The sequence below is a fragment of the Nycticebus coucang genome, chromosome 14, assembly GCF_027406575.1.
Source record: "Nycticebus coucang isolate mNycCou1 chromosome 14, mNycCou1.pri, whole genome shotgun sequence".
Lineage (NCBI taxonomy): Eukaryota > Metazoa > Chordata > Mammalia > Primates > Lorisidae > Nycticebus > Nycticebus coucang.
Window position 1 is genome coordinate 4923436 of NC_069793.1, and position 25536 is coordinate 4948971.

At 45.0% G+C, this 25536-nt stretch overlaps 1 protein-coding gene across 8 annotated transcripts in view; it reads left to right on the forward strand.

Annotated features, from left to right (window-relative positions):
* PPP6R3 (protein phosphatase 6 regulatory subunit 3) overlaps positions 1–16847 on the forward strand; it is a 146473-nt gene extending 129626 nt beyond the window's left edge. For all 8 annotated transcript variants that reach the window (XM_053561210.1, XM_053561216.1, XM_053561217.1 and 5 more), the window contains 5 exons: positions 1353–1506; positions 3568–3674; positions 5423–5573; positions 11719–11838; positions 15348–16847. In XM_053561210.1, the coding sequence (XP_053417185.1) occupies positions 1353–1506; positions 3568–3674; positions 5423–5573; positions 11719–11838; positions 15348–15399 (584 nt within the window). In that variant the 3' untranslated portion in view covers positions 15400–16847. The remainder of the gene's footprint in view (positions 1–1352; positions 1507–3567; positions 3675–5422; positions 5574–11718; positions 11839–15347) is intronic.
* The last annotated feature ends 8689 nt before the right edge of the window (positions 16848–25536 follow it).

Below are 25536 nucleotides of genomic sequence, written 5' to 3' on the forward strand. Positions count from 1 at the left end.
CCGAGCTAGTTACAAAGTAGGACTGATTCAGATGGGATGATTCCAGAGCTTTGTATATGGTGGGCAGGCAAAAATACCTTCAGAGAGATGACTTTTCTAAGGTCTCTGGAGACATTTTCAATCAGGCATTACCCTTCTTGGTACCAGTGGAGTCCTGGCACATTCACACAGATGGGAGGGCAGATGGAGCAAACCCTAATTAAGTGCCTCTTACGTGAAGGCCCTCATTTAATGTTTGCTGAGTAGTAGATAGTCCTTACATGAACTGCATGGATGAGGAAGGGATTTGGAGAAGTTAACTTGTCCAAAGCCATAGTAAAGTCTGTCTTTGAAGCCCTTCTAATGTGCACAGGTGCTTTAGTCATTCCTGTCCAGTATAAACCCCTAAGTAGCTAGCAGGTTCCCTGGTACTTCTTCCTTATAGCCTAGCGGTCCCTAATTGTGATAGAAAGTAATCCCTAATAGAGTGTAGTTGTCCCCAGCAAGGATTGAGGGTTTAGCTCAATCCTTACTGTAAAGCAGTGGTTCTTAACCTTCCTAATGCTGCACCCCTTTAGTACGGTTCCTGTGGGTCAGGACCCCCAGGTTGAGAACCGCTGCTATAAAGGAAAACCATGATGTGCAGACAGCAGAGACCGGATTTCATCTGAAGCCACATATCTCTTAGGACAGCAGTTCTCAACCTGTGGGTCGCAACCCACAGGAACTGTATTAAAGGGTCGTGGCATCAGGAAGGCTGAGAACCACTGTCTTAGGAGGTGACATTTAAACAGAAACCCACAGATTAAATCCAAACTTGCCCAATAGGCAGAATGGTAAGAAAGGGCACCACAGACAGTAAGTAGCTGCCCAAGCAAGTCCTGCCTCTCTGGCCTCTGAGGACAGTCCTGCAGGACTTAGGAAGCCATCCTGGGGTTCTGGTGGGACACACTGGGCTGCAGGGAGGCCAGAGGACATGGGAAGTGCAGCCGGATCTGGACTAGGAAGTGTTAAGGTTGTTTCTAATTCATTGCAGTTGAATAATCAACATAATCTTTTTTTTTAAATAAATTTTATTTTGGAATAATTTAGATTTATAGGAAAATTGTAAAGATAGTACAGTAAGTTCCTATAGATCCTTTACTTTGGTGTTAATACAACCATGATTCATTTGTCAAAACTAAGGAATTAACATGACCTTTTATGTATCCCCATGTAATATTTCTATTTGAAAAACTTGTTAGCAAGTCAGGAAACACTGATTCTGTTTCTGCTCCCATTGTAGATATCAGTGTCCTCTTTTTTGAAAAATATTTTTTGCTGCATTAAACTACTGAAATATTGTTCAAATAAAATGTCTCCCTTATTTTTAGCACCCAACTGGTCAGCCAACTTTGACGTCCCAATGGAGACAACCCACGGTGCCCCTCTGGACTCGGTGGGATCTGACGTCTGGAGCACAGAAGAGCCGATGCCAACTAAGGAGACGGGCTGGGCTTCCTTTGCAGAGTTCCCACCTGCCCTGAGGTGAGCGGATGTGTCTGTCCAGACCTCTGCATGGGAGACCTGGTTAACACACAGCCTTCACCTTAATTTGAGGAGAGTGGGAACAGGTGAAGCCAGGAGCTCCTGACAGGCACCTCTGTATTCAGTATTGCAGGAAAATGCAAAGTGTATGTTGAATTCTATAGATATATGAACGTGTATTTCACTTGCAACTAGTCCAGTGCCACAAATTAAAGCCTGTGACAGGTATGACTGTCAGCCTTGGTATTTGGATTATCTCAGTGACAGAACCCATCATCTCACAATTTTCCTCAGGAGTATAGTCAGCATTTTCGTGTTAAACCATGAATTTCACATCATACTAAGTTTAGTTTGATTTGCTAAATGTTGTTTTGTCTACTGAAAAAAAAAAAAATCAATCTCTACCACCCTATTTTAAAGACTTTATTTCTTTCCCTGTTCTAACAAGAAATGTTGTTTAGGCCAGGGGCAATGGCTCATGGCTCACACCTATAATTCTAGCCCTCTGGGAGACCGAGGTAGGTGGATTGCCTGAGCTCAAGAATTTGAGACCATCCTGAGCAAGAGCAAGCCCCGTCTCTAATAAAAATAGAAAAACTAGGGCGGCGCCTGTGGCTCAAGGAGTAGGGCGCCGGTCCCATATGCCAGAGGTGGCAGGTTCAAACCTAGCCCTGGCCAAAATAAAAAAAAAAAAAAAAATAGAAAAACTAGCTGGACGTTGTGGTGGGCACCTATAGTCCCAGCTACTCAGGAGGCTGAGGCAGCATGATCGTTTGAGACCAAGAGTTGGAAGTTGCTGTGAATTGTGACACCACAATACTACCCAGGTGACAGAGTAAGACTCTGTCTCAACAAAGAAGTGTTTTGTTTTTTTTTTTTAATCGTTAGAAATATAGAAGATAGGAAGACAAACTACTTTGAGTTGATAGTCGCTGTTTTAGACAAACCAAAGAGTAGGCCAGCACTAGTGTTGCTCTATAGTAAGTGTAACAGTAACGTTAAGCTGTTACTCATTCAGAAGTGCAGCTGAGGCTCTATAGTAAGTGTAACAATAAAGTTAAGCTGTTATTCCTTCAGAAGTGCAGCTGAGGCTTGGCGCTCATAGCTCAGCGGCTAGGGCGCCAGCCACATTTACTGGTACTGGTGGGTTTGAACCTGGCCCTACCCGGGCCTGCCAAACAACAATGACAACTACAACAAAAAAACAGCTGGGTGTTGTGGTGGGCACCTGTAGTCCCAGCTACTCAGGAGGCTGAGGCCCCTTAGTTTGAGGTTGCTGTGAGCTGTGATGCCACAGCTCTCTACTGAGGACAACATAATGAAACTCTGTCTTTAAAAAAAAAAAAAAAAGGTACAATTGAGATTTGTGAAAAATGTCTCTAAGTTACTGTGAGTTATTCAGCCCTGCTTCAGTATAGGACAGTCACATTTCCATCTCTTGCTTTTTTGTTTTTATAACTGAGGGCAAAAGTCCCTGGTTTCTTTAGAATGTTGAAGCAGCTGGCTTCTCTCTGCTCTGTGTGCAGGCCTCTGGGTCTGCTGAGGAGTTTTGCCATAGGGGAGTGGGGATAAAAAAGAAAGTAAAGTTTTCTCCCCATCCAGCCTTCCTCCTCCCCACGTCAGTACTTGGTGTTTCTGACTAGGTTTTCCCAGTTCTAACACCAGACCTCACTGAGAGGGCCAGTCCCACCAGTCAGTGTGTCTTGAGGGTAGGTCAGGACTTTGTAAACCCTCAGTCTAGATCAGTTGATACTGTACAGTGTATATCACTATTGTCTCAGCCCTGGGAGCCTGCTGGTTACGGTGGATATGAGAGGGGGAGGCAATTTGAGCCTATCTAGAATTCTCAGTGAAGTCCCTCCTTCCTGACTGGTCAGCACACTGGCCCACCACACTCGTCCGCTACTTGCAGGTACATCTGTGTGTCGTTGCTGTCTGTGAGCGGTTGCTCTCACACAAACGCTAGCAGCACCTGACAGAAACAGGACTGACTTCTGTGAATAAAGGGTAACTGACAGCTTTTTCCTACTTCCAACATCTGAGTTTTCTCTTTTCTGAAAGCACGAAAGATTGTTTAAGGAGTAATTCTCCAGTGGAAATGGAGACGAGCACTGAGCCTGTGGACCCTCTGACCCCCAGCACTCCTGCACTGGCAGCACAGCCCGAAGGTGGGTGCAGGGGCCCAGCTGCCCTGGCGGGGCCTCGTGGCAGCTCCACCAGGAGCCAAGAAAACGAGATGGCGGGTGTGATGTCATAGGGCAGGCTATTAGTCACAGCAGTGTACAGATAAGGGAATTGAGGCCCAGAATGGCAGAAAGCCTGGGCCTGCAGTCCTCAGGGTGAATAAAACCAGAACCAGATGTGTGCATTCCACACCCGAGCTTAGCTTCCCTTGGAGTTTGCTTTGCAAGGCGTGGGTGCATTGGGGCTCACTTTAGACTGTGGGGCTCTTTATTTTCTCCTCACCATTACAAGCAGATGAAATGGTCAGAGGCATCTGTATGAAGCTCTGGTGGTTGTCTTATTATTGCAGATGTTCACATATATTCTTTGCATTGGTCCCAAACTGTTTTCAGCCCGATGAGTAGGGCTTCCCTCGGGCAGGGACTGTAGCAAAGGGGACGTGGTGGGGCATTGGACGTCTGTGGGAAGCGAAGATCATAAGTAGGGAACAAGAAGCAAGTTCTGGAAAGAGAAAGCAGGATGCAGGTGGTGGGGACCCCATTCATTTGTCATTTTTATGAACATTTGATGGGGATCACCTTACCCCTTCATTCTATAAGTGGGGTCGTTTGTCCCCATGTTGTGGGTAAGGAAACTCAGGCACAGAGGAGCTCCTGGCCCAGGAGTTGCTCGGCTAGGAAGTCTGATCTCAGAGAACAAGCTCACCAGCAGTGTACTGTATGGCTTACTGCAATAAAACAAAGATAGTACCTACCAGGACATCACAAGAAGTAACTTTGAAAACCAAAAGGAATAAGATCCAAGCAGGTGGCTCGGAGATTTATGCTACAACGAGATCTAATTTTACTTTTCTCCAAAAGGGATAATCACGGCTCGGTGCCTGTGGCTCAAGCAGCTAAGGCGCCAGCTATATACACCTGAGCTGGCGAGTTCAAATCCATCCCGGGCCCACCAAACAACAATGACGGCTGCAACCAAAAAATAGCCAGGCATTGTGGCGGGCACCTGTAGTTCCAGCTACTTGGGAGGCAGAGGCAGGAGATTCACTTGAGCCCAGAAATTGGAGGTTGCTATGGGCTGTGATGCCACGGCACTCTACCCAGGGTGACAGCTTGAGGCTCTGTCTCAAAAAAAAAAAAAAAAAATCCAAGGAGGTGGCAAAGGAGTGTATAGCTATCTCCTCTGCTGTGCATGGGGGAGAAGGCGGAGTGTGTAGGGACCCTGAGCTGGGAAAGACGGGGGTGGGGGGGCGGACTCATGGGTCCTCTACACAAGAAAATCCATGAAATGTCTCCTTGGTGGACTATTTTAAGAAGCCTGTAGTTCAGCGGCTAGGGTGCCAGCCACATACACCAGAGCTGGCGGGTTCGAACCTAGCCCAGGCCTGCCAAACAACAATGACAATTGCAACCAAAAAATTGCCAGGCATTGTGGCAGGCACCTGTAGTCCCAGCTACTTGGGAGGCTGAGGCAAGAGAATCGCTTAAGTCCAAGAGTTTGAGGTTGCTATGAGCTGTGATGCCACAGCACTCTACCAAGGGCAACATAGTGAGACTCTGTCTCAAAAAAAAAGAAGCCTGTGTCCATCAAGAATCCGACTCAGGCAAGAGCAGGCAAAGCATTTGCTTTGAGGAGTACCTGTGACATTTGGTGGGTTGGTCTGCAGAGAGGAAGAGTAGCAAAGCCCGTTTGGGTTCACCGTGTGTGACCATCAGCTGTGTGCTGTCTTCAGGGCCAGGCAGTGTGGCCATGGAAGCCAGCTCTGATGGAGAGGAGGATACGGAAGGTACAGACAAGGTAACTGAGACAGTGATGAATGGCGGCATGAAGGAGACGCTCAGCCTCACTGTAGATGCCAAGACGGAGACCGCGGTCTTCAAAAGGTAACCAGGGGCCAGCTCCTGCTGGCAGCTTCAGGCTGACGGGAGGATGGTGGGGGAGAAGCCTCAAACACCGAAAGTTATAATGTGATTCAAGTGAGCATTCAGACATTAGCTATTTTCCTGGTTTCTCTATTAAATGCAATAAATCATGAAAAAATGGCATTTATGCCCCTAAGTACCTGTGTATGTGTTTGTGTATGTGTATGTGCTCAGAAGGCTGTGTGGGGCAGATTGACACAATTAGGAGAACTGACACCTGTGTGGTGCTGCAGAGCGTGGCCCCTCAAAAGCAAAGGCTTGTTACCATGCAGATCATTGTTCAATAGCAGAATGATAGCCTTAGAAAACAATTTATATGTGGAAATTATTATAGTAACCTCACTTTTAAACTCACTGGTCAAAAAAGCAATCATAATGGAAATTTTGAACTTAAAAACTTTCTCCCAAAATTTAAGGACTAAAGCTTAGCCAATGCTTTTAGCTTTAGTCCCTATTTATAGAGACCCTTTCAGAGGTGACAAGAAGGAATGTTCCCCCAACTCATTATGAGGTCACTGTAAAGCAAAGGAAGCATAAAAAACTGCTAATTCCATGTATGGGCATACATACTCAAAAATTTCAAGTTAAAAGCTAACAAACCAAATCCAGCAATGTATTTTTAAGTCATGACCAGGGATATGTCACATCAATGCTGACAAGCTATAACACGTCAATGTGTAACATGGTAAAAATTAGTAATTCACAGGTAAAATGAGAAAGGAGATAAAATATTCAAGCTGTTCCTGATTTTTAGTAGCCTAGGAATAATAGAAAGTGGCTTCTTGAAACTGATACCTACAGAAAATCTGCAGCTGAATTTATTGTTAACCATGAAGCATTATAAGTGAGAGGGGGACCTCCAGTTACCTGCTCCTCTCCAACACTCTGATGGTGATCCTAGCAAATACCGCATTAAAAGTTAAATAAAAGGCATAAAGATTTGAAAGAAGTAGAATAGTCTGTGATTTCCTACACAGAAAGTTCCAGTTGAATCTGTTTGACTTCTTCCAGGTAGTGAATCTTCCCCACCCCAAGTTATTAAACCATTTCCCTTGCTAGTCTCTCTGTTCCACTGCATTGGCCCAAGTTGTTCAGCAAGTTCACTGTATGTATATATATACACAATAATTACTTGCATCTCCTAAACCAATCCAAAGTGTTCTAGACATACCTATTTTTAATCAAAATATTAAATCTTATCTATAAGATAACTAGGAATACAATCTTTATGGTAAAATAATTGTAAACTTTACTGAAAGATAAAGACCTAAATATAAATACTGTTATTTGCCATGTTTATTAATGGGAAGAAGATTATCATTACCAGTTCTCAATAAGTTAATCTATAAAATTAATGAAATTCTCATGAAAAAAGGTATTTTCTTGGAAATGGAGAAGTTGATTGTGATACTCGTAAGAAGACCAAAGAGAACCAAGAATAGCCAAGAATATTTTGAAGACATTAAGAGTCTTTGCCATTTTAGGTATCAAGACTTACTGGTAAAGCTGTTGAGATGAAAAAAAAAAAAAAAGCTGTTGAGTGACACGGCCTTAGCAGAGAGACCTCTTCCACTTCATGAACTTGATAGATGTTTCAATGATGTAATTCAGTGTGGAAAGAATGGATTAATAGTGATTATCCCTTTTGGTTGCAGCCATCATTGGTGTTTGGCAGGTCCGGGCTGGATTCGAACCTGCCAGCTCAGGTGTATGTAGCTGGCGCCTTAGCCGCTTGAGCCACAGGCGCGGAGCCCTGATTATCCCTTTTGGAGAAAAGTAAAATTAGATCTCGTTGTAGCATAAATCTGAAAGGCATAACTATACAACTTTAGGAGACAATGTAAGAGAATATCTTTATAATTTGAGAGTAAGGTGTTTTTTAAACATACAAAGCCAAACCATAAAGGAAAGAATTGATAAATTTGACTTCATTTAATTTCTAAGATTCCAAAAGACACATTAAAATGAAAAGACAAGCCACAACCAGCAAAGAATCAGTAGCCAGGACACAAGAAGACCCCGATATTAATGAGGAAGAGATAAACAACATAGTTTTAAAAAATAAGAAAAGAGCTTTCTGTGGAAGAAAACGAACCGTAAACCAGATCCAGGGTCACTCTGCCTCACAAACAAGTGGGGCTTGCCAGCTAGAGGGATGATTAAATGCTGTTTCATTTACACGCTAGTTCTGTCTTATGTCGTTGCAGAAAATAGAAACATGCAAAGCCTGCCTCGATTATTTTATGAAGGCAGTAAAGTCTTAATTCCAAAACCGGATAAGGATAATTATAGAAAACAATCAACTCTTGTCACTTACAAGCAAACTAAATACAGAAACCCTCTATGACTTATTTACTGACTGAATCTAACAGAGTATTAGAAATAATTTATAATGATCAGTTAGGGTTTATCCTGGACTGCAAGGATGTTTAACATTTGAAAAATATGTCTGTATAATCTTCATATATGGTATTAGACTGAAAGTCAAGCATTTGATTTTTTTATGAAGCTTTTGGTAAGGTTCCATACCTATATGTGTGTAAAACTCAGAGCAAATTAGTAATAAGTGAATTTCCTTAACTTGTAAAAATTAAATACTAAAATGCAACATCACAATTTATACTTAGGCCGAGTATGGTGGCTCACACCTGTAATCCTAACACTCTGGGAGGCCGAGGCAAGCAGGAACTCCCCTACACTCAGGAGTTCAAGACCAGCCTGACCAAATTGAGACTCCATCTCTGCTAAAAATAGAAAAAAATAGCACGGCATTGTGGTGGGTGCCTGAAGTCCCAGCTTACTCAGGAGGTTGAGGCCAGAAGGATTGCTTGAGCCGAGAGTTGGAGGTTGCTGTGAGATAGGCTGACACCATGGTACTCTAGCGTAGGCGATAGGGTTAAACTGTCTCAAAAAAAAAAAAAAAGTTGTTACACTTAATAAAGATATTTTAGATGACTTTAAGATGAGGACCAAATAAAGATGTCCATTATCACCGCCACCAAATAGGCAGTCCTGAGAAAAAAAGAAATAGAGGTGTAGGTAAAGATTAGGGGAAGTGACAAAACTGCTCATCTTTACAGATGGTAAAGAATACCACCAAATCAGTAGCAAACTTTTGTAGCTAATAAGAATTCACTAAAGCTATTAGGAGATCAAGATGCTTTTTCTACGTCAATAAATAATAAGTAACCAAAGTGTGTAATAATCTTAACCCGTTTCTCTATAAAGAATATATGTGGAGGCAAATCTGGACACATGGAGATCATGGCACAATTAGTACCACAAAGACATCTGCCACCATCAAGTTAGTCTGTAAGTTTAATGCAGTCCTAGTCAAAATTTTGGCTGAATTTGTTGTTTGTTTGTTTTGAGTCTCACTTTGTGTCACCTCCAGTAGAGTGCTGTAGCGTCATAGCTCACAGCCACCTCCAACTCTTAAGCTCAAGCAATTCTCTTGTCTCAGCCTCCTGAGTAGCTGAGACTACAGGCGCCCTCCCCAACACTGGCTACTTTTTAGAGGCAGGGTCTCACTCTGGCTTAGACATCCACCTACCTCGACCTCCCAGAGTGCTGGGGTGATAGGTGGGACCCATGGCGCCTGGCCTCAGTGGGATTTTTAGAAGGAATTTGGTAAACATACTGTAAAATATAAAAATAACTGAATCTAAATTTATATTAATATAATAAATTATATGTTAAAATTAATATGTTGATTTGAAATTATATTAATAAATATATTAATAAAATTAACATATTTATAATATATAAATCAAAAATTTTAATATAAAAATAGAAGTTATTCAATTGCTTAGAGATAACCACAAGGGAAGATTAAATAAGTGCCTTGCCCTGCCAGATAATGAGGCTGCAAAGTCACCACGATTAAAACAGCTTTTGTTAGCATCCAGTCAGGTGTGGGCCAATGCCGTGGAACAGAGCGACCAGCAGGGGAGATGACTTAGGAACTTGGGGTGGGGAGGACTTCACACCAGGAAGAAGTCAGGCAAGATCCTCCCTAACCACATCCCAGAGCAACTCCAGATGGATTTAAAAGATGCTGTGTGTGTGCCAGGCCCTGCCCTCTCATCGCCCTGTGTGTGTCAGCTCATTTGTTTCTCTTAAGAATCCTGTGAGCCAGGTACCGTGATTATCGTCCCCCCCTTTCCAGACGAGGAAACTGGAACGCTGGAGTTGAGTGATGTGGCCAAAGTCTCGTGTTAGTTGATAGAAGAAAATGGGGAATGTTTTTCTAACCGATGGACAGAAAAGTACTTCCTTTTAAAAAAATAAAACCTTCAAAAGCAGAAACTGTAATGCAAATAACTGAATTGGATTATATCAAAGTTACAGATTTCTGGTTGATAAAGAACCGTAGACAAAATTAAGAAGCCAGTGGCAAATTGAAAAAAGAAATTTGCAGTATGTAAACAAGAGACTAACATTTAATATTCAAAGAATTCATACAAACCAGTAAGAAAAAGAAAACCAAAATCAGAAAATGGGCAAAAGATACCATTTACATACCCAAAAGGATAAAAAGCAAAGAAAGAAAGAGGTGCGCAAAATTCACTCATTCAGAGAAGCGTAAGCGATATACTTCTTAACTAGCAGAGAGCAGAAAAGGGGATGATGCCGAGCATTGGTGGGGCTGTGGGCCTGCAGGAACTCTGTTGGCCTGGTAGTTGGGGCTGCAAGCGGGGCAGTCAGTCTGGATAGTTCTGTGGGGTTCTTTGGAAAGATGGCCCAGAATTTTCCACTCCTGGGTGTGGAGTCCTGAGAAATGCCCAGACAGGTCTCTTCGGGGCAGTGAACAGTGGCATTCCGTGCATTGTGACATGAGGATGTGTCGCTGGCCACGTGCACTGAGCTGGCGGGTTCAAACCTGGCCCTGGCCTGCTACACAACAACAACTGCAACAAAAAAATAGCTGGGCGCTGTGGCGGGCGCCTGTAGTCCCAGCTATTCGGGAGGCTGAGGCAAGAGAATCACTTGAGCCCAAGAGTTTGAGGATACTGTGAGCTGTGACGTCACGGCACTCTACCCAGGGCAACATAGTGAGATGCTTATCTAAAATTAAAAAAAAAAAAGGTAATATACTAGCTAATTCACATGATCACCAAATATTATATTTTAATTCATTTTCCTAGTTAGAAATGCCCTGGAAATCTGTGAAAACCACACAAGAAATCCTTCTAAAATTAAGATTTTCCATAAGCAAATCCAGGACAAAACTGAGCTGTAAGAGTGATGGACCTTTCAGAAGGAAACCTGTAGGTGACCTTAAACTGACATCACTGCCGTTTTGATTGTGTGATTCTCACTGGCAGACCAGGTGGAACAGGCCAAGGTCTGGATTCTTAGCCCACAGAACCGAGGAGCACGTCTGTGACTTCTCTTCTCACCACCAGGGGCTGTCTAAGGGGAAAGAAAGCCAGGGCTTCAGCCCCCAGGCCTCTGTGTCCTCAGGTTCAGTTCTGGGTTTCCTCTTGTCTCTAGCTGTGATAACACTTCTTACACCTTGTTGGTGTAAGAAGGGCAGCTTGACAGGTCATTAAATGTGGTACAGGCAACAGGGTGCCCTCCTCACGTGACTACGGTTTCTGGCCAGAAAGCTGATGGGTGGGCTCGGCCATGAAAACAAAGTGCTTTAACTAAAGACTCATTCCTTTAAACAGGTTCATTTGACACCTTCACCGAATCTGCAGTTTTGCTAATATGCAGTCGTGGACATATTATTCCCCCAAATTCCTCATTTCTAGGAGTATTCTGAAACTCTTGTACATTTCTTTTTCTGTTTTGCCCACTTGGCTTCAGAGTGTTGAAATCCTATCGGTATGTACAGTAATGTGGGCCTGTTCTTTATCAGACACCAGCTGCATCACATTGCCCCTCTTTTGGTTCCCAGTTGTGTGTGATCCCTTCCTTTTGTAATTCCCCAGTCACTGTCTGTAGTCCCTGTGATCATGCCCCCAAGCATGCTCAGCCCCAGGACGCTTTGCCCTTGTGGCAGTCATGACTTCAGAGCCATTTGCATGTGACCTCATCCTTTGGGTACCCAGATCCTGGTACCCAGGATATATGATTTCCCTGTCATCCTCTCCTGCAGTGAGGAAGGAAAACTGTCTACCTCTCAAGATGCTGCTTGTAAAGAAGTGGAGGAGAGCCCTGGCGCAGCGGAGGTGAAGCTGGCAGCTCCCCGGCCCCCTACCAGTAGTCCGGAGCAGAGGTAACTAACTCCCTGCGGCTTCGGATCCTGCCCAGGTCCTGCTTTTTGTCTCTTGGGATTTGGGAGGGGGGATTAGAGGGTCCCTTACAGCTGTGCTCAAGCATGGTGCAGCTTACTTGGCACAAAAACAAATGTCTTGATTCTTAGGGAGATTGGGGTGTGAACTTGGAACAGCAGTTTACCTCCTTATTATCCCGGAAGCAAGAACTATCTGTTTTTTAAGAGACTCTGAGAAATCACTGGCTTTTTCTCAAGTAACTGGGAATGGTAGGGGGTCTCAAGCTGACACCCTCCCCTCTGTTGGTGGGCCCCTGAGCTGAGGGTGAGGTTGGGCCCTCCAGGGAGAATTTGCCTGGAGGCCCTTTCATATATGTAACTAAATATTCTCCACTCTTTTTTTTTTTTTTTTTGTAGAGACAGAGTCTCACTTTATGGCCCTCGGTAGAGTGCCGTGGCATCACACAGCTCACAGCAACCTCCAATTCCTGGGCTTAAGCAATTCTCTTGCCTCAGCCTCTCGAGTAGCTGGGACCACAGGCGCCCGCCACAACGCCCGGCTATTTTTTGGTTGCAGTTTGGCCGGGGCAGGGTTTGAACCCGCCACCCTCGGTATATGGGGACGGCGCCCTACCGACTGAGCCACAGGCGCCACCCATATTCTCCACTCTTAAGCAATTCCTTGTGTAGGGTTTCGTTTTTCAAAATATTTTGTTGTGTCTTGATTAAGTGTGAAAATCTTAAGTACCAGAACGTGGTTTAAAATGTGATACATTTTTTCTGGTTACCTTTTGCTTAGACTGAGCCAATGGTCTGAAGGGATAGGCCAAGCCATGCAGGTGCACCAGCTGGTGGGTAAAGCTGGGCTGGCCTCCATTGCCCTGGAGCACATGTCAGATGTGCCCTGGGCCACAAGGTACTCTCCCTGATGAACATAAGTCTGAGATTCTATAATCCTTTGTAAGGAATAAAGTGACCTTTGAAACAATTTCAGAGAGTTGTTCATCCCCCTTAGCCTGAATCCTGCACCTTCACCTCCTCCCCCAAATCTTCTAGGCTTTCTATGGGAACAAAACCATCAGGAACCAGCAGGGGGCACCTGTCTACTGGTGGAAACTGTACTCCTAGCGTAGCCAACCCTGTTTTTGTTCCCCTCGTGGAAATTATAGACAAATTGAAGACTTTGTTTTTGTATGTGTACAATAAAGCAAATTTTAAGAACTGTTTGGCATGTTGCCTGGTATGAAGGTTTAGGAGGAAGAGGAGGACACTCTAGCATGGTGGGGTTGGGCAAGTCAGAGTGCAGTGGTGTCATCACAGCTCCCTGCGCTATGTTTCCCAGGCTGGTCTCAAACTGGCCTCAAGCAGGCCTCTCCAGGAGTTGTCAGTGTAATTGTTAGCAGTCTTTATAGGTCTAATTCTCAATCAGTAGTGTCAACTCCCTAGTTTCTCCCTATAATTTTTTTTCTTTTTTTTGAGACAGTCTTACTTTTTCTCCCTCCAGAATAAGAGTTTTACTTGGTCGCCCTTAGTAGAGTGCTGTGGCGTCATAGCTCACAGCAACCGCAAACTCTTGCACTCAAGCAATCCTCTTGCCTCAGCTTCCTGAGTAGCTGGGACTATAGGTACCCAGCTAGTTTTTCTGTTTCAGTAGAGACGGGGTCTTGCTTTTGCTGAGGCTGGTCTCAAACTCCTGAGCTCAGGTGATCCACCCACCTTAGCCTCTCAGAGTGCTGGGGTTACAGATGTGAGCCACCGATCTTCTTGATATCGAAGGCTGCCTGGAAGGCAAGATAATCTAGCTCTGTCCCAATTTGGAGCAGTTGTTTCCAGGCTTTATTCTTGGTTTCTCTGACATAAATGATACAGGAGGGCACGGGACTATTTCCTTGGCGCTCCAGAATACAGAATTGTTTGTCTAAGGGGAAGCCACACTTGCTCCTTCTGTAGCTGGAAATACCTGGTGTGAACCACCCTGCCTCTAACCTGCAGGGCTGGGAAAAAGAAAAAAGTGCAGTGAGCCATGGAAGAAGAGGAGCATCACTCACGGCCATGCCTTCAACCACCCCTTCTCCCTCCGTCTGGCGCACACTGAGTGTGATGGCCCCTGGTCTCAGCTGGTGACAAAACAGTAGCACACAGACACCTGGTAATCGAGGGACACGCAGGAAGATGTGTTCCTGGAGAATCCGTGAGGCTAGATGAAGGGATTGGAAGAACAGGAGTCCACATTAGGCGGGCGAGTGGGTAGGCCTCTTTGAGAAGGTGCCGTTGGAGCCCAGGGTGCATTGTCTGATGCGTCATTTAGGTTCTAAAGCAGCGTGTGACATTGTGGAAGAAGGCTGCCCGGAAGGCAAGATAATCTAGATAACCAGACTGAAGATCACCAGTCTTCCCCTGCCAGCCCCCGCCCCATAATTCCTGTCACACCAGATCCTGAGGCGCTTTGAGTAGTCCGATGCACTGTCCTGTCACATTAAAGCACTGCGTTGCGCAGGGTCTCCGCAGCTGCTTACTGACTGTTCTGTCTGCCAGCAGGCTTGCTGAGTGCTGTGCACACACAGTCCCTGTGACGAGGAGAGAACAGAGCTGAGAGCAGCTTCACAATGAGTTTGAGATCACACAGCTTGTAAGGAGTGATCAACACCAGTCAGTCTGATTCCAGAACCGTGGGTTCCCACGTTTCTCAAAGGTCCCCCAGTGCAGGTAGTGCAGGTCATACGTGTGTACGGCTTCTTGGCTCTCTGTTAGAACTAGCAGGGTCAGGCGCTTGAAAGCATTCTAGTTACAGATGTAATTAATTAAAACTGAACACATCTCAGCATCCTTTTCCAAGTCTGCTTTACAGAGTTTTGGCAAAGCTTTCAAGAGTATGTTGTGTGTCTAGGTGTGATTCTGGCAGAAAGGCAACCCTTACCATTTGGTCACCACTTTGCACACTATCCTCTGCCTCTTCCCTCTTGATCTCTGACTTAATGCTTGCTCGTGCGGATATAACGTTCAGATCTACACATCCCATGTCAGTAGTCTGTTTTATTTACAAACTTGTTCTTTCATGTCCCTTTTTCCTCTTTCCCAGTAGCAGAATCCTGGTTTTCAAGTGAAATTCTGTGTGGATCCCCATCTGTGGGACAGATGAAAACTTTTTTGAGGGAAGGGCCAGCAGCAGCTCCTGAAGACTCTGGGGCAGCAGCTGGACACTGAGCCCACCTGCGCCTGTGCTGCCCAGCGGGGAGGGCAGGTGCCTTCCAGCACTTGGGCCTCTGAGGCCCTAGATGAATGCCTGGTTAGCCGATGATGAAGCTTTGATGCTACTCAGATTTTTCTGGAGCTTTAGATAGATTCCTCGTCACAAAGCATCCCATGAAGTAACTGCTGAGGTCTCGGTGTTGTGCCGGGTGTGGGATGAACAATATTAAAATCAATGTCCCTGTCTTCAGGGAGCTAAACAAAATTAATTTCTTCACATCTCTGTTCCAAGTACTCCAGATGTCTGTCTCTTACTCCCGTAGGACTGACCAGCCGACTGTGCCGGGCGATGTGTCCGTTAACGGCCCTGTATGACGAGTGGCGTCCACTGCTGCTGGCTGAGGACTACAGACCCACCATCCAGGGGCTCAGGGGGGTCAGCTGGAGCCCACCAAGCTGTCACTGCTGCACTTGCTCTGCAAGGGATCAGGACCAGCAACCTTTATATTCTAGATTCTAAGACATTGTACAGAGAAACTCAGAAGTGTAAAAATACTGCACATTGACAAATACCAAGAATTTTTGCGTATGTTTATATTGTATTGTTCTAAATAATGGGTAGCCTGTGAAATAAGATCTTGCCACCCATGTAATAATAGTAGTAATTCTATAGTTAAATGGCTGTAAGAATAGTTTTATAAAAGTGAATACACAGATCTATTGTATTTGAAACATAACTATTTGACAATTATTAGTGTGACCAAAGTATTAGGCAGTTTTCATACATTTTTCACCTTGTACAAAATTCTGAATTCATTTTTCCTCCAGGTTGGCAAGGAATTGTAGAATGGAAATGCCCTCTAAGTGTTATTTTGGTTGTTCTAACTTACAAAAGTGATTTTTGAGTAAGAAATATTTGGTGTTCTTTTTATAACCAGTTTTTGGTAATTGTTTTCTGTATTGTTTCAAACGGATCAAAATGTAAGTCTATTGGTAGAGATTAAGTATTTATTGCTACAACTTAGTTGATAAATTGATGTTATTGTAAAGCCATATGTTCTGTTAAAGTCTTGTTTGCTTGAAATGATTATTCCTACAGGTGAAACACTAGAATATTTGGGGGTGTATATGGCTTGTGGTTGGGTTTTTTTGGGTTTTGTTTTTGTTTGTTGTTTTGTTTTGTTTTGGTAGGTCATCTGCCTTTTAACCCATTCACCAAAATTTACCTTGTTAACAAGCATCACCAACAAACATTTCAGAGCAGTCTGTATACTTAACACACTTCAATCATATCAGGCAATTCAGTTGAAAAACGCACGTGCAGCTGATGGAATTAGAGTGCGTGCATTTTACAGGCTAGTATTTTAAAGTGGAAATCAAATCCGGCACCTGAGCATGTTAATTGTTTTACTGTACCTTGTGAGATTTTCACTCATAAATTCTAAACCAGTGTATTTTTTTAGAGCTGGTTTGTGTATATATATAGTGATTATGGATACTAATTCAATGTAATTTATAATTTTCTATGTCAATATAAAAATACATCACAGCCTTCTCAAACAGCTGAAGCAATATATTGTATATTGCCATATTGTCTGGTGAAAGGGTTAAATTACTTCACCTCTTGCACTTTTAGATGCAAATCAGTTTTTCATTTCTGTAATAGAAAATTATTCACGTATTTTTACATCATTTGTTTTTCCTGACCAGTATTTAAAACCAAAAGGATATTCTGAAAAATGGCCAACGATTTTTTTAGAAATAGCATCCCAAGCAGCGTGCCTAAACATTACATTGCATATGGAAATAAAAGAATCAAATGTTTAATGCCTTATTTCTTATTTACATTTTCATCTTAAATGGTATAAAGACTCTTTGTAAGGTTTACTGAGTCACAGCTAGCACTCCGAGGATAGTGGACAATAAGCCCTGGGACAGCTGGCGAGGGGGGCCCTTGCCCTTTGCAGGCCTCCTCAGGAACCCCCTCCTGCCATGCATCCTCCTCTGGAACCGAGCACCCCCAGAACATAGGGCTCCTTCTGCTTGTGTCAGGGCTGCTTGGCTCCTGTGGCGCTGGCCTCAGAGATCACTGACGAAGAGCACACTCTCGTCCCCCCTGGTGGAAAGCTTGGCCAGCCGCAGCCAAGGTCAGCTCCAGTGGGAGCGCACACGGCCACCCGGGCTTGGTGGTTGGCTTCTCCATCTAACCCAAGGTAACACAGTATCTTAAGTTGTCCCACTTCACGGCCAGGGAAAGCACACGGGGTTTTCCTCTGGGGTGGCGCTTTGTCTTGCTTGTCTTTTGCGGCAGGGAGAGAATACAAGGACAGAAGAGCAGCGCTGTGCGGTCAGAGGTGCCGGCTCATTTAGCTTTTCCCTTGATCTCTGTGTATTGGCCATGCAGAATTGTGAGACTAACAGATGTCTACAATACAATACCTGTATTAAAAAGAACAAAAATAAAGCCTCGTTCTTTATTTCTAGAAATCTTCTCTTGTACCTTGCTTGGGCTTTAATTAGGAGACAGGGTGTGAGGCTGGAATGAGAGGAACACCAGGGGTTTGGTGGGTCAGTGTTTCCCACCGTAAACTCTTGTGTGTCCTCTAGGTCCTGTGTGGGAAGGACTGGATTGCGCTGAGTGACCGCGTGGCCTGCACCATAGTCCGGGGCTGTAACACAGATACTCTGGATTCCTGGGGACAAGGGAACTGCCCCCTGCTCCTGTCTCGATCCTCGTGTGCAGTACCCCCACCTGTAGACAGAACTCTTCAGGGGCTGCTGTGTATGTTTCAGCTCATTTTTCACACTCCCTCTACCTGTTTGCTTTCAAATGCTTCCCCCTGTCGTCCTCCCCTAGCAGGTCCTCTGCACACACCTGGACTCTGCCGGCCGCTGGGCAGCAGCCTCGCATGGGCAGGGAAAAGCTGTGGAACCAGGTGGCCGTGAGGCCACGTCAGCTGCTCACAGTGGCGTGCCTTAGTAAGCCTAAGGTCTCTCTGTCCTGGCTTTTCTGTCAGATGGGGAAAATGACACAAGATCATCGACTTAAACTAGCTAGAATAGAGGTTTGTGGGGTTTTTTTAAGAGAAGAGTTGGTTATGTTGCCCAGGCTGTCCTCAAACCCGCGGCCTTCCGAGTGGCTGTTGGCACTGTAGGTGTGCCACTCAGTAATTTCTGAGTTACAGTGTAAGTGTTTAATAGATGTTCTCTGTGGACTCTTCTCAGCACCATAATGTCACCTGCTAGTCTCTAAATCCCTACTTTGAGCTGGTTGTTAAATGAAAATGTTTACCTCCAGAAAAGCCAAGCATCTTCCCTCTAGTCCAGCGGTTCTCAACCTGGGGATCGAACGACCCTTTCACAGGGGTCACCTAAGACCATCGTGCATATCAGATATCTATATTACGATGTATTCATAACAGTAGCAAAGTTACAGTTATGAAGGAACAATGAAAATAATTTTATGGGGTGGCGCCTGTGGCTCAGTGAGTAGGGCACCGACCCCATATGCCGAGGGTGTCTGGTTCAGACCCAGCCCCGACCAAACTGCAACCAAAAAATAGCCGGGTGTTGTGGCGGGCACCTGTAGTCCCAGCTACTCCGGAGACTGAGGCAGGAGAATGGCCTAGGCCCAGGAGTTGGAGGTTGCTGTGAGCTGGGTGACGCCACGGCACTCTACTGAGGGCCATAAAGTGAGACTCTGTCTCTACAAAAAAAAAAGAAAGAATAATTTTATGGTTGGGGGTCCACAACAGGAGGAACTGTATTATAGGGTTGTGTCATCTGAGAACCACTGCTCTAGTCAAATGGGTTTAGTTTGCTTCAGGGGTCAGCTCCAACCTGTGCCAAATCTGGCCTCCACGTGCATTTGTGAATAAAACTGGGTGTTCATATGGGAAAAGAAGGAACTTTCCTTTCTGCTGTACATCACCTACAAAAATTAATCCAAACTAGATAATAAATCTAAACATGGCGCTTAAGCAGTGAAGCACAAATGAGCAACAGCCACAGAAGAAGAAGTGAGGCTTCCATCAGCATGAAGATGTTCTGTTCTTGGGGCAGGCAGGCAAAAGAGAAGGTCTGTGTGTCCCAACAAAGGACTTCACATTTAACAGATGAGCAGATGATAGGAGCACAGGTTTTCACAAAGAAGACGGGTGCCCTCAGGTATGGGTGGGTTTCCCTCCCGTCATAGAGGGAAAAGAAGTTGAGATTACAGAGCATTAGATGTTCCCCTCGTGATGGTGGCTGCACGGAGGCTGCCGCTGCGGCACAGCCCCGCACGAGGGTGGCACAGGCATGCTGCCAGCCCAGGGAAAGATCAGAATTCAAAGTACCCCTTCTTCTGCAGGTCTGTCACTTTTATGCCATCCTAAAGTGGGAAAATTATAAATTGAGTCATTGTAAATTGTGGTTACATGAGTGGCCCTAAGAATATAAAAAGTTATTCAACATCATCGTTCCCTAGTCTGTAGGGAAGGCAAGTTAAAATCACAAAAAGATAACCATTTCACATCTGTCAGAATGGCTAAAATTAAGACCACATTGCCAAATAGTAAAGAGAGTGTGGACCCACTAGAACCCACATGTTGCTGTCTAAAATGATGCATCCAGTTTGGAAAACTGTTGGACAAGTTTGTCGATTAATTAGATTAATTAATAAGCATTAATATGCTTGCCTTATGACTGGGCAATTCTTTTTTGTTGCAGTTTGGCTGGGGCCAGATAGGAACCTGCCACCCTCGCTATAGGGGGCCAGCGCCCCACCCACTGAGCACAGGCACCGTCCGACTCAGCAATTCTTGATGTTTATTTCATCCATGTCTGCAGAAGATTTGTACAGAGATGTTGGTCATTGTTTTATTCATAATAATAAATATGTCAACAGGAAAATAGATACATAGTTTGTGGTATGGTCATAGCATGGAATTCTCTGGAATAAATGGAATTCAACTAGGATGAATGCAACAATATGTAAAATCTCAAAAACATGTTAAGGGAAAGACAAGAGTACATCCTACAGGTGTGTCTACACGAGGCTCCAGGCCCGGCCACGCTCTGCTGTGGTACAAACGGGGACAGTGTTTTCTCCTGATGGGGAAGAGAAAGGGGCACAAGAGAACTTTCTAGGGCCACAGAGAGCTTCCACCTCATTTGTGCTGGGGGCTCTGTGAGTCAGATCTCGTTGAACACTACACTTACACCTATGCATCTTACTCCGTGTGACTGACACCTCCATCTTTTAGGACACAGAAGGAAAAGGAGAAAATAATAAAAGTAAGCAAATAAGAAACAGCAAGGAAGACCACATCCCCCAAGTCAGGTGCTGTGACTACCGTTCCTGTCCAGCCTCTGAGGAGAGGACAAATACCTGGTGGATCTGAGAACGGGAGATGTGCGGAGTGTCTTTTGGAATCCAGCCTGGATTTGCCTGCCACGGACAGGACACATCCTGGATACTCTTCCATTCGGTAGACTTTCTGGCCTCAGGAGGGAGAAGTCCGCATTTGTCCAGTGCTATCTCTGACCCAGTGGGTAAATTTGTCTAATCCAGGCTCAGTGCCCATAGCTCAGTGGTTAGGGCAGCAGCCATATACACCCACGCTGGCAGGTTTGAGCCTGGCCCAGGCCAGCTAAACAATAATGACAACTGCAACAGAAAAATAACCAGGCATTGTGGCGGGCGCCTGTAGTCCCAGCTACTTGGGAGGCTGAGGCAAGAGGATCACTTAAGCTCAAGAGTTTGAGGTTGCTGTGAGCTGTGACACCACGGCACTCTACCAAATGTGACACACTAACACTCTTATATATATATAAAAAAAAAAAGGCACCTGTGGCTCAAAGGAGTAGGGCACTGGCCCCATATGCCAGAGGTGGCGGGTTCAAACCCAGCCCCGGCCAAAAAAAAGACTGTCTAATCCAGGGATAAAGTATTAGGAAACTCAGCCATTTCCTTTAAGCAAGTTTCATTTAAAAGACAAAACAAAAACCTTGTATTTTGAATCCATGTATTTGCTGTGTCTCATTTCCCAGAGGAAAACTTTACAAGAGTTGAGGTGGGTGTTACTTGTTCACTGGAATTCCCACCTCTTGTCGCAGGAAGGGGCATTGAGGAGCAGAGGTCTGTGTGGCAGGAATACGGAGCTGGGAGCAGAGCCAGCCACACTCGTGACTGTGTCTTGATCCCTGAGTCTACTGGGTTGAAAGGACTTGCCATAGAGTCATATTAGGAGTAACTGCTGATCCTGGCGATGTGCCTCTATGGGAACTTTTTTGTTTTAAAGCAAGGCATGCTTGTTATGACTCTGTAACAGACTGATTTGCATTGCTGAAGCTGCTCCCTGGTTCCACTCTGGAGAGTAATCTGGGACATCTTAGTGTTCTTATTTTTTTTTCCTCTGTTTTTGGGGGGAGTGTGTGTGGGGTTTGCTTTTTAGTCTTTTTTTTTGTAGAGACAGAGTTTCACTTTATGGCCCTCGGTAGAGTGCCGTGGCCTCACACAGCTCACAGCAACCTCCAACTCCCGGGCTTAAGCGATTCTCCTGCCTCAGCCTCCCGAGCAGCTGGGACTGCAGGCGCCCGCCACAACTCCCGGCTATTTTTTTTTTTTTGGTTGCAGTTCAGCTGGGGCCGGATTTGAACCCGCCACCCTCGGTATATGGGGCCCGGCGCCTTACCAACTGAGCCACAGGCGCCACCCTAGTCTTGTTTTTTTTAATTCATTAACGAGTGGACAGCCCTAAGGGGAGGAAGATGGATTGATTCCACATTCTACTTTTTAGATCTAGTTTAGAAAACATGTTCCCCATCTGGTGCTCTTAGGAAGGAGCATAGTAAATGCCTCATTTAATAACATTCTCCTTTTTGAAAGATGCCTTTTCTCTCCGCCCTTGAGGAGATCCAGTATTTGATGAAACTCATGAAAGTGGGTGGAACCTGACTCGCCCCTCCTCTTTTCTAGGAGGCACCATCTATGCGACTACGACTTTCAAGGAAATTTGTTTGCCATTTGCTGATATTTTTTGGAAGTTAATTTCTAACTTCTTTCGCTGATAAATGAAGAAAAGTATTGCACCTTTGAAATACACCAAATGGATTGAGTTCATAATTAAAAAAATTTTTTTCCTGTTAGTCCTTGTCTTACATGCTTAGCACAGATTCGCAACTCAGTGGTATATGATACGGTGTTCCTAGACCACAGCTGAAGACCTAGCATGTGGGGGGATACGAGGGGTGGTGCTAGAAGACAGATGTCTATGGAATGATTCACATCCTCTCAAGGTTGTGAGGGTGGAGGCCTGCTTCATGAAGAAGCTGGGGTGGGGTGGGGGTGGGGAGAACACTTAACAACATGGGGACCAGTCAGGGGAATCCCCTTATTTCTGTTTTGCATATGAGGAACCCTAGAGCAGCCAGATAAGTCTCTCTAGTTTAATAAAAATCATGGAAAGAGTCTTATAAAGACTCTTCAGGGTGGCACCTGTAGCTCAGTGAGCAGGGTGCCGGGCCCATATACTGAGGGTGGCGGGTTCAAACCCGGCCCTGGCCAAACTGCAACAAAAAAAAAAATAGCCGGGCGTTGTGGCGGGTGCCTGTAGTCCCAGCTACTGGGGAGGCTGAGGCAAGAGAATCGCTTAAACCCAGGAGTTGGAGGTTGCTGTGAGCTGTGATGTCATAGCTCTCTACCAAGGGTGATAAAGTGAGACTCTGTCTCTTAAAAAAAAAAGACTCTTGGGCGGCGCCTATAGCTCAGTCGGTAGGGCGCCGGCCCCATATACCAAAGGTGGTGGGTTCAAACCCAGCCCCGGCCAAACTGCAACCAAAAAAAAAATAGCCGGGCGTTGTGGTGGGCGCCTGTAGTCCCAGCTACTTGGGAGGCTGAGGCAAGAGAATCGCTTGGGCCCAGGAGTTGGAGGTTGCTGTGAGCTGGGTGAGGCCACAGCACTCTACGGAGGGCCATAAAGTGAGACTCTGTCTCTACAAAAAAAAAAAAAAAAGACTCTTCATAAGTGTTTTTTTGTTTGTTTTTGTTGTTGTTGTTTTTGCCGGGGCTGGGTTTGAACCCACCACCTCCGGAATATGGGGCCGGTGCCCTACTCCTTGAGCCACAGGTGCCGCCCTCTTCATAAGTGTTAATAGGGATTTTATCAACTTATTTTGGTTTCCAATTTTTAAAAATGTCTAGGTAATCTTTTCCACCTTCCCAAATCCTACTTCTTGTAGCTTCATGAGTGTTGAACCAATGCCTTCTCAGGTCTCAATTCTTTGTATATGCGTTCTTTTCAGACGTACTAAACAAACAAAAACCCTTCACAAAAAAGAAAAACAAATGCTCCTTTCTCTCCTGACTCTGCTGCCTTGCAAAGGGCGCGCTGTGCTCTGCTGTCTGTGTACAACCTGAGCGTCCCACTGGACAAGGCCTGCGGTTGTCCAGCTCTGCCACTGGACGGGTGTGTAAGTCAAGAAGTGAGGAAACAGCGAGACACACCTACAGCCAGACTTTGTAATAAGTGGGGCCCCCCATTCGTCTTCCTAGTTCTAACTTGTATCTGTTTCTGAATTTTGGAGTCAGGAGGAGGTAGGTTCCTTTAATTCCTGCTTCCCTAACAAAAATAGGAAATGATATAAATTGTTACACTAAATCTGGATTCTTTTTTTTTTTTTTTGCAGTTTTTGGTTGGGGCTGGGTTTGAACCTGCCACCTCCGGCATATGGGGCCAGCGCCCTACCCCTTTGAACCACAGGCACCACCCATCTGGATTCTGTTTTAAAAGACAAGTGGTCAGACCATGCTTGAAACTAGAACCCGGCAATATGTTGTTCATATGAATGTCATAAAGGTAACAAGAATAGGAAAAAATGGTTTTTGTTTCAATTTTTTGAGATAGGGTCTTATTCTGTCACCCACATTGGAGTATAGTGGCCCGATTGCTCCACCCTCCGGCTTCTGGGCTCATACAGTCCTCATGCCTCCCAAGTAGCCGGCACTGTGGGATGTACCACCATGTCTGGCTTATTTATTTGGGGGGGGGGGTCTTGCTGTGTTGCTCAAGTTGGGCTCAAACTGGCCTGAAGTGATCCTCCCACCTGGGCCTCCCAGGGTGCCGGGGTTGAAGGTGTGAGCCACCATACCTGGGCCCAAAAGGAATGTTGTCATTAGGCAAGGCACAATTTAAAGTTAAAGGTACTGTGCATGGGTAAGAGGCTGTGCACCAATTAAATATAGCAGCTAATGTAACTATCAGAGAAGCAGGGAAAGGACTTCTGTTTCCAGCTGAAAGAGTAACACTGCCAGACAAAATGTTGTCCCAACCCGGTGGTGCCTGTAGCTCAGTGGGTAGGGCCACATACACTCGGGCTGGCAGGTTCAAACCCAGCCTGGACCAGCTAAACAACAACGACAACTGCAACAAAAAAATAGCCAGGCATTGTGGCGGGTGCCTATAGTCCCAGCTTTACTTGGGAGGCTGAGGCAAGAGAATCACTTAAGCCCAAGAGTTTGAGGTTGCTGTGAGCTGTGATGCCACAGCACTCTACTGAGGGTGACATAATGAGATTCTGTCTCAAAAAAAAAAAAAAAATTCTCCCAATAACAAAACAGTTGTCCAACAACAGTCAAAGTTGAACTTTTTAAAAACCACCATTAAGCTTTTCTAAAGAAGCTGCTTTGAGGCACAGGAGGGCAAAAAAGCTTGCAGGTATTCGAGAGGGCTGAGGTCCCGGCAGGAACGGGGCTGCCGTGAAGGAGCCTGCTAGTCGCCGTCACTTCCTCGTGTGCCACTTTCTTTTTCCTGGTTAAGTGATGTGAGCCAAGCAGAACGCACAGGCTCAGCTTCCAGTGATCTTACCGGGAGACAAACACTGGAGTTAGTCCTGTTGGCTGCTAAGACGGGAGAGCTGAGATGGTGGAGAAAAGAGAACCAGAGAGAAAGGAGCCTGCCGCTCGCTGCTTATGTTTTCAGAACCTTTGATGATTCCTCAGCTATGCAAACGGAGAGGGCAGGAAGCCAAGCAGAAAACAGCAACTGGGGGCTAAGAAGAGTTTGTAGACATCTCATTGCTGGGAGGAGATATTGGGGTTTAGGAACTACCGAGGAGGAAGGACTCTGATAAACATTCCAGAGTTTCTGTTGAAACTTCGGAAGGAATACACTGAGAAAGACCAAAGCAGACATGGGGTGTCTCACCCACCGGAAGAAGCAAATCTCCTCTCAGGGGAAGTAGTACCATCCAAACCATTTTTTATATGCAATTTTGGCATTATAAAAAAAAAATTAGATTGCTAATCTAAAACAAAAATTAGATTGGAAACCAAAAGAAAACAGACACAGTTGATCACATACTGGAAATTTCAGACTTCAAAATGTGATTAATTAATCCATTCAAGACAAGAGATGGAGAATTTGTTTTTACACACATGCAAACATCAAATGGATAGTCTAGAACTACAACATACAACAGTTAGATTTTAGAACCCAGCATATTAGTTGAAAAGCATATTGGACAGGACTT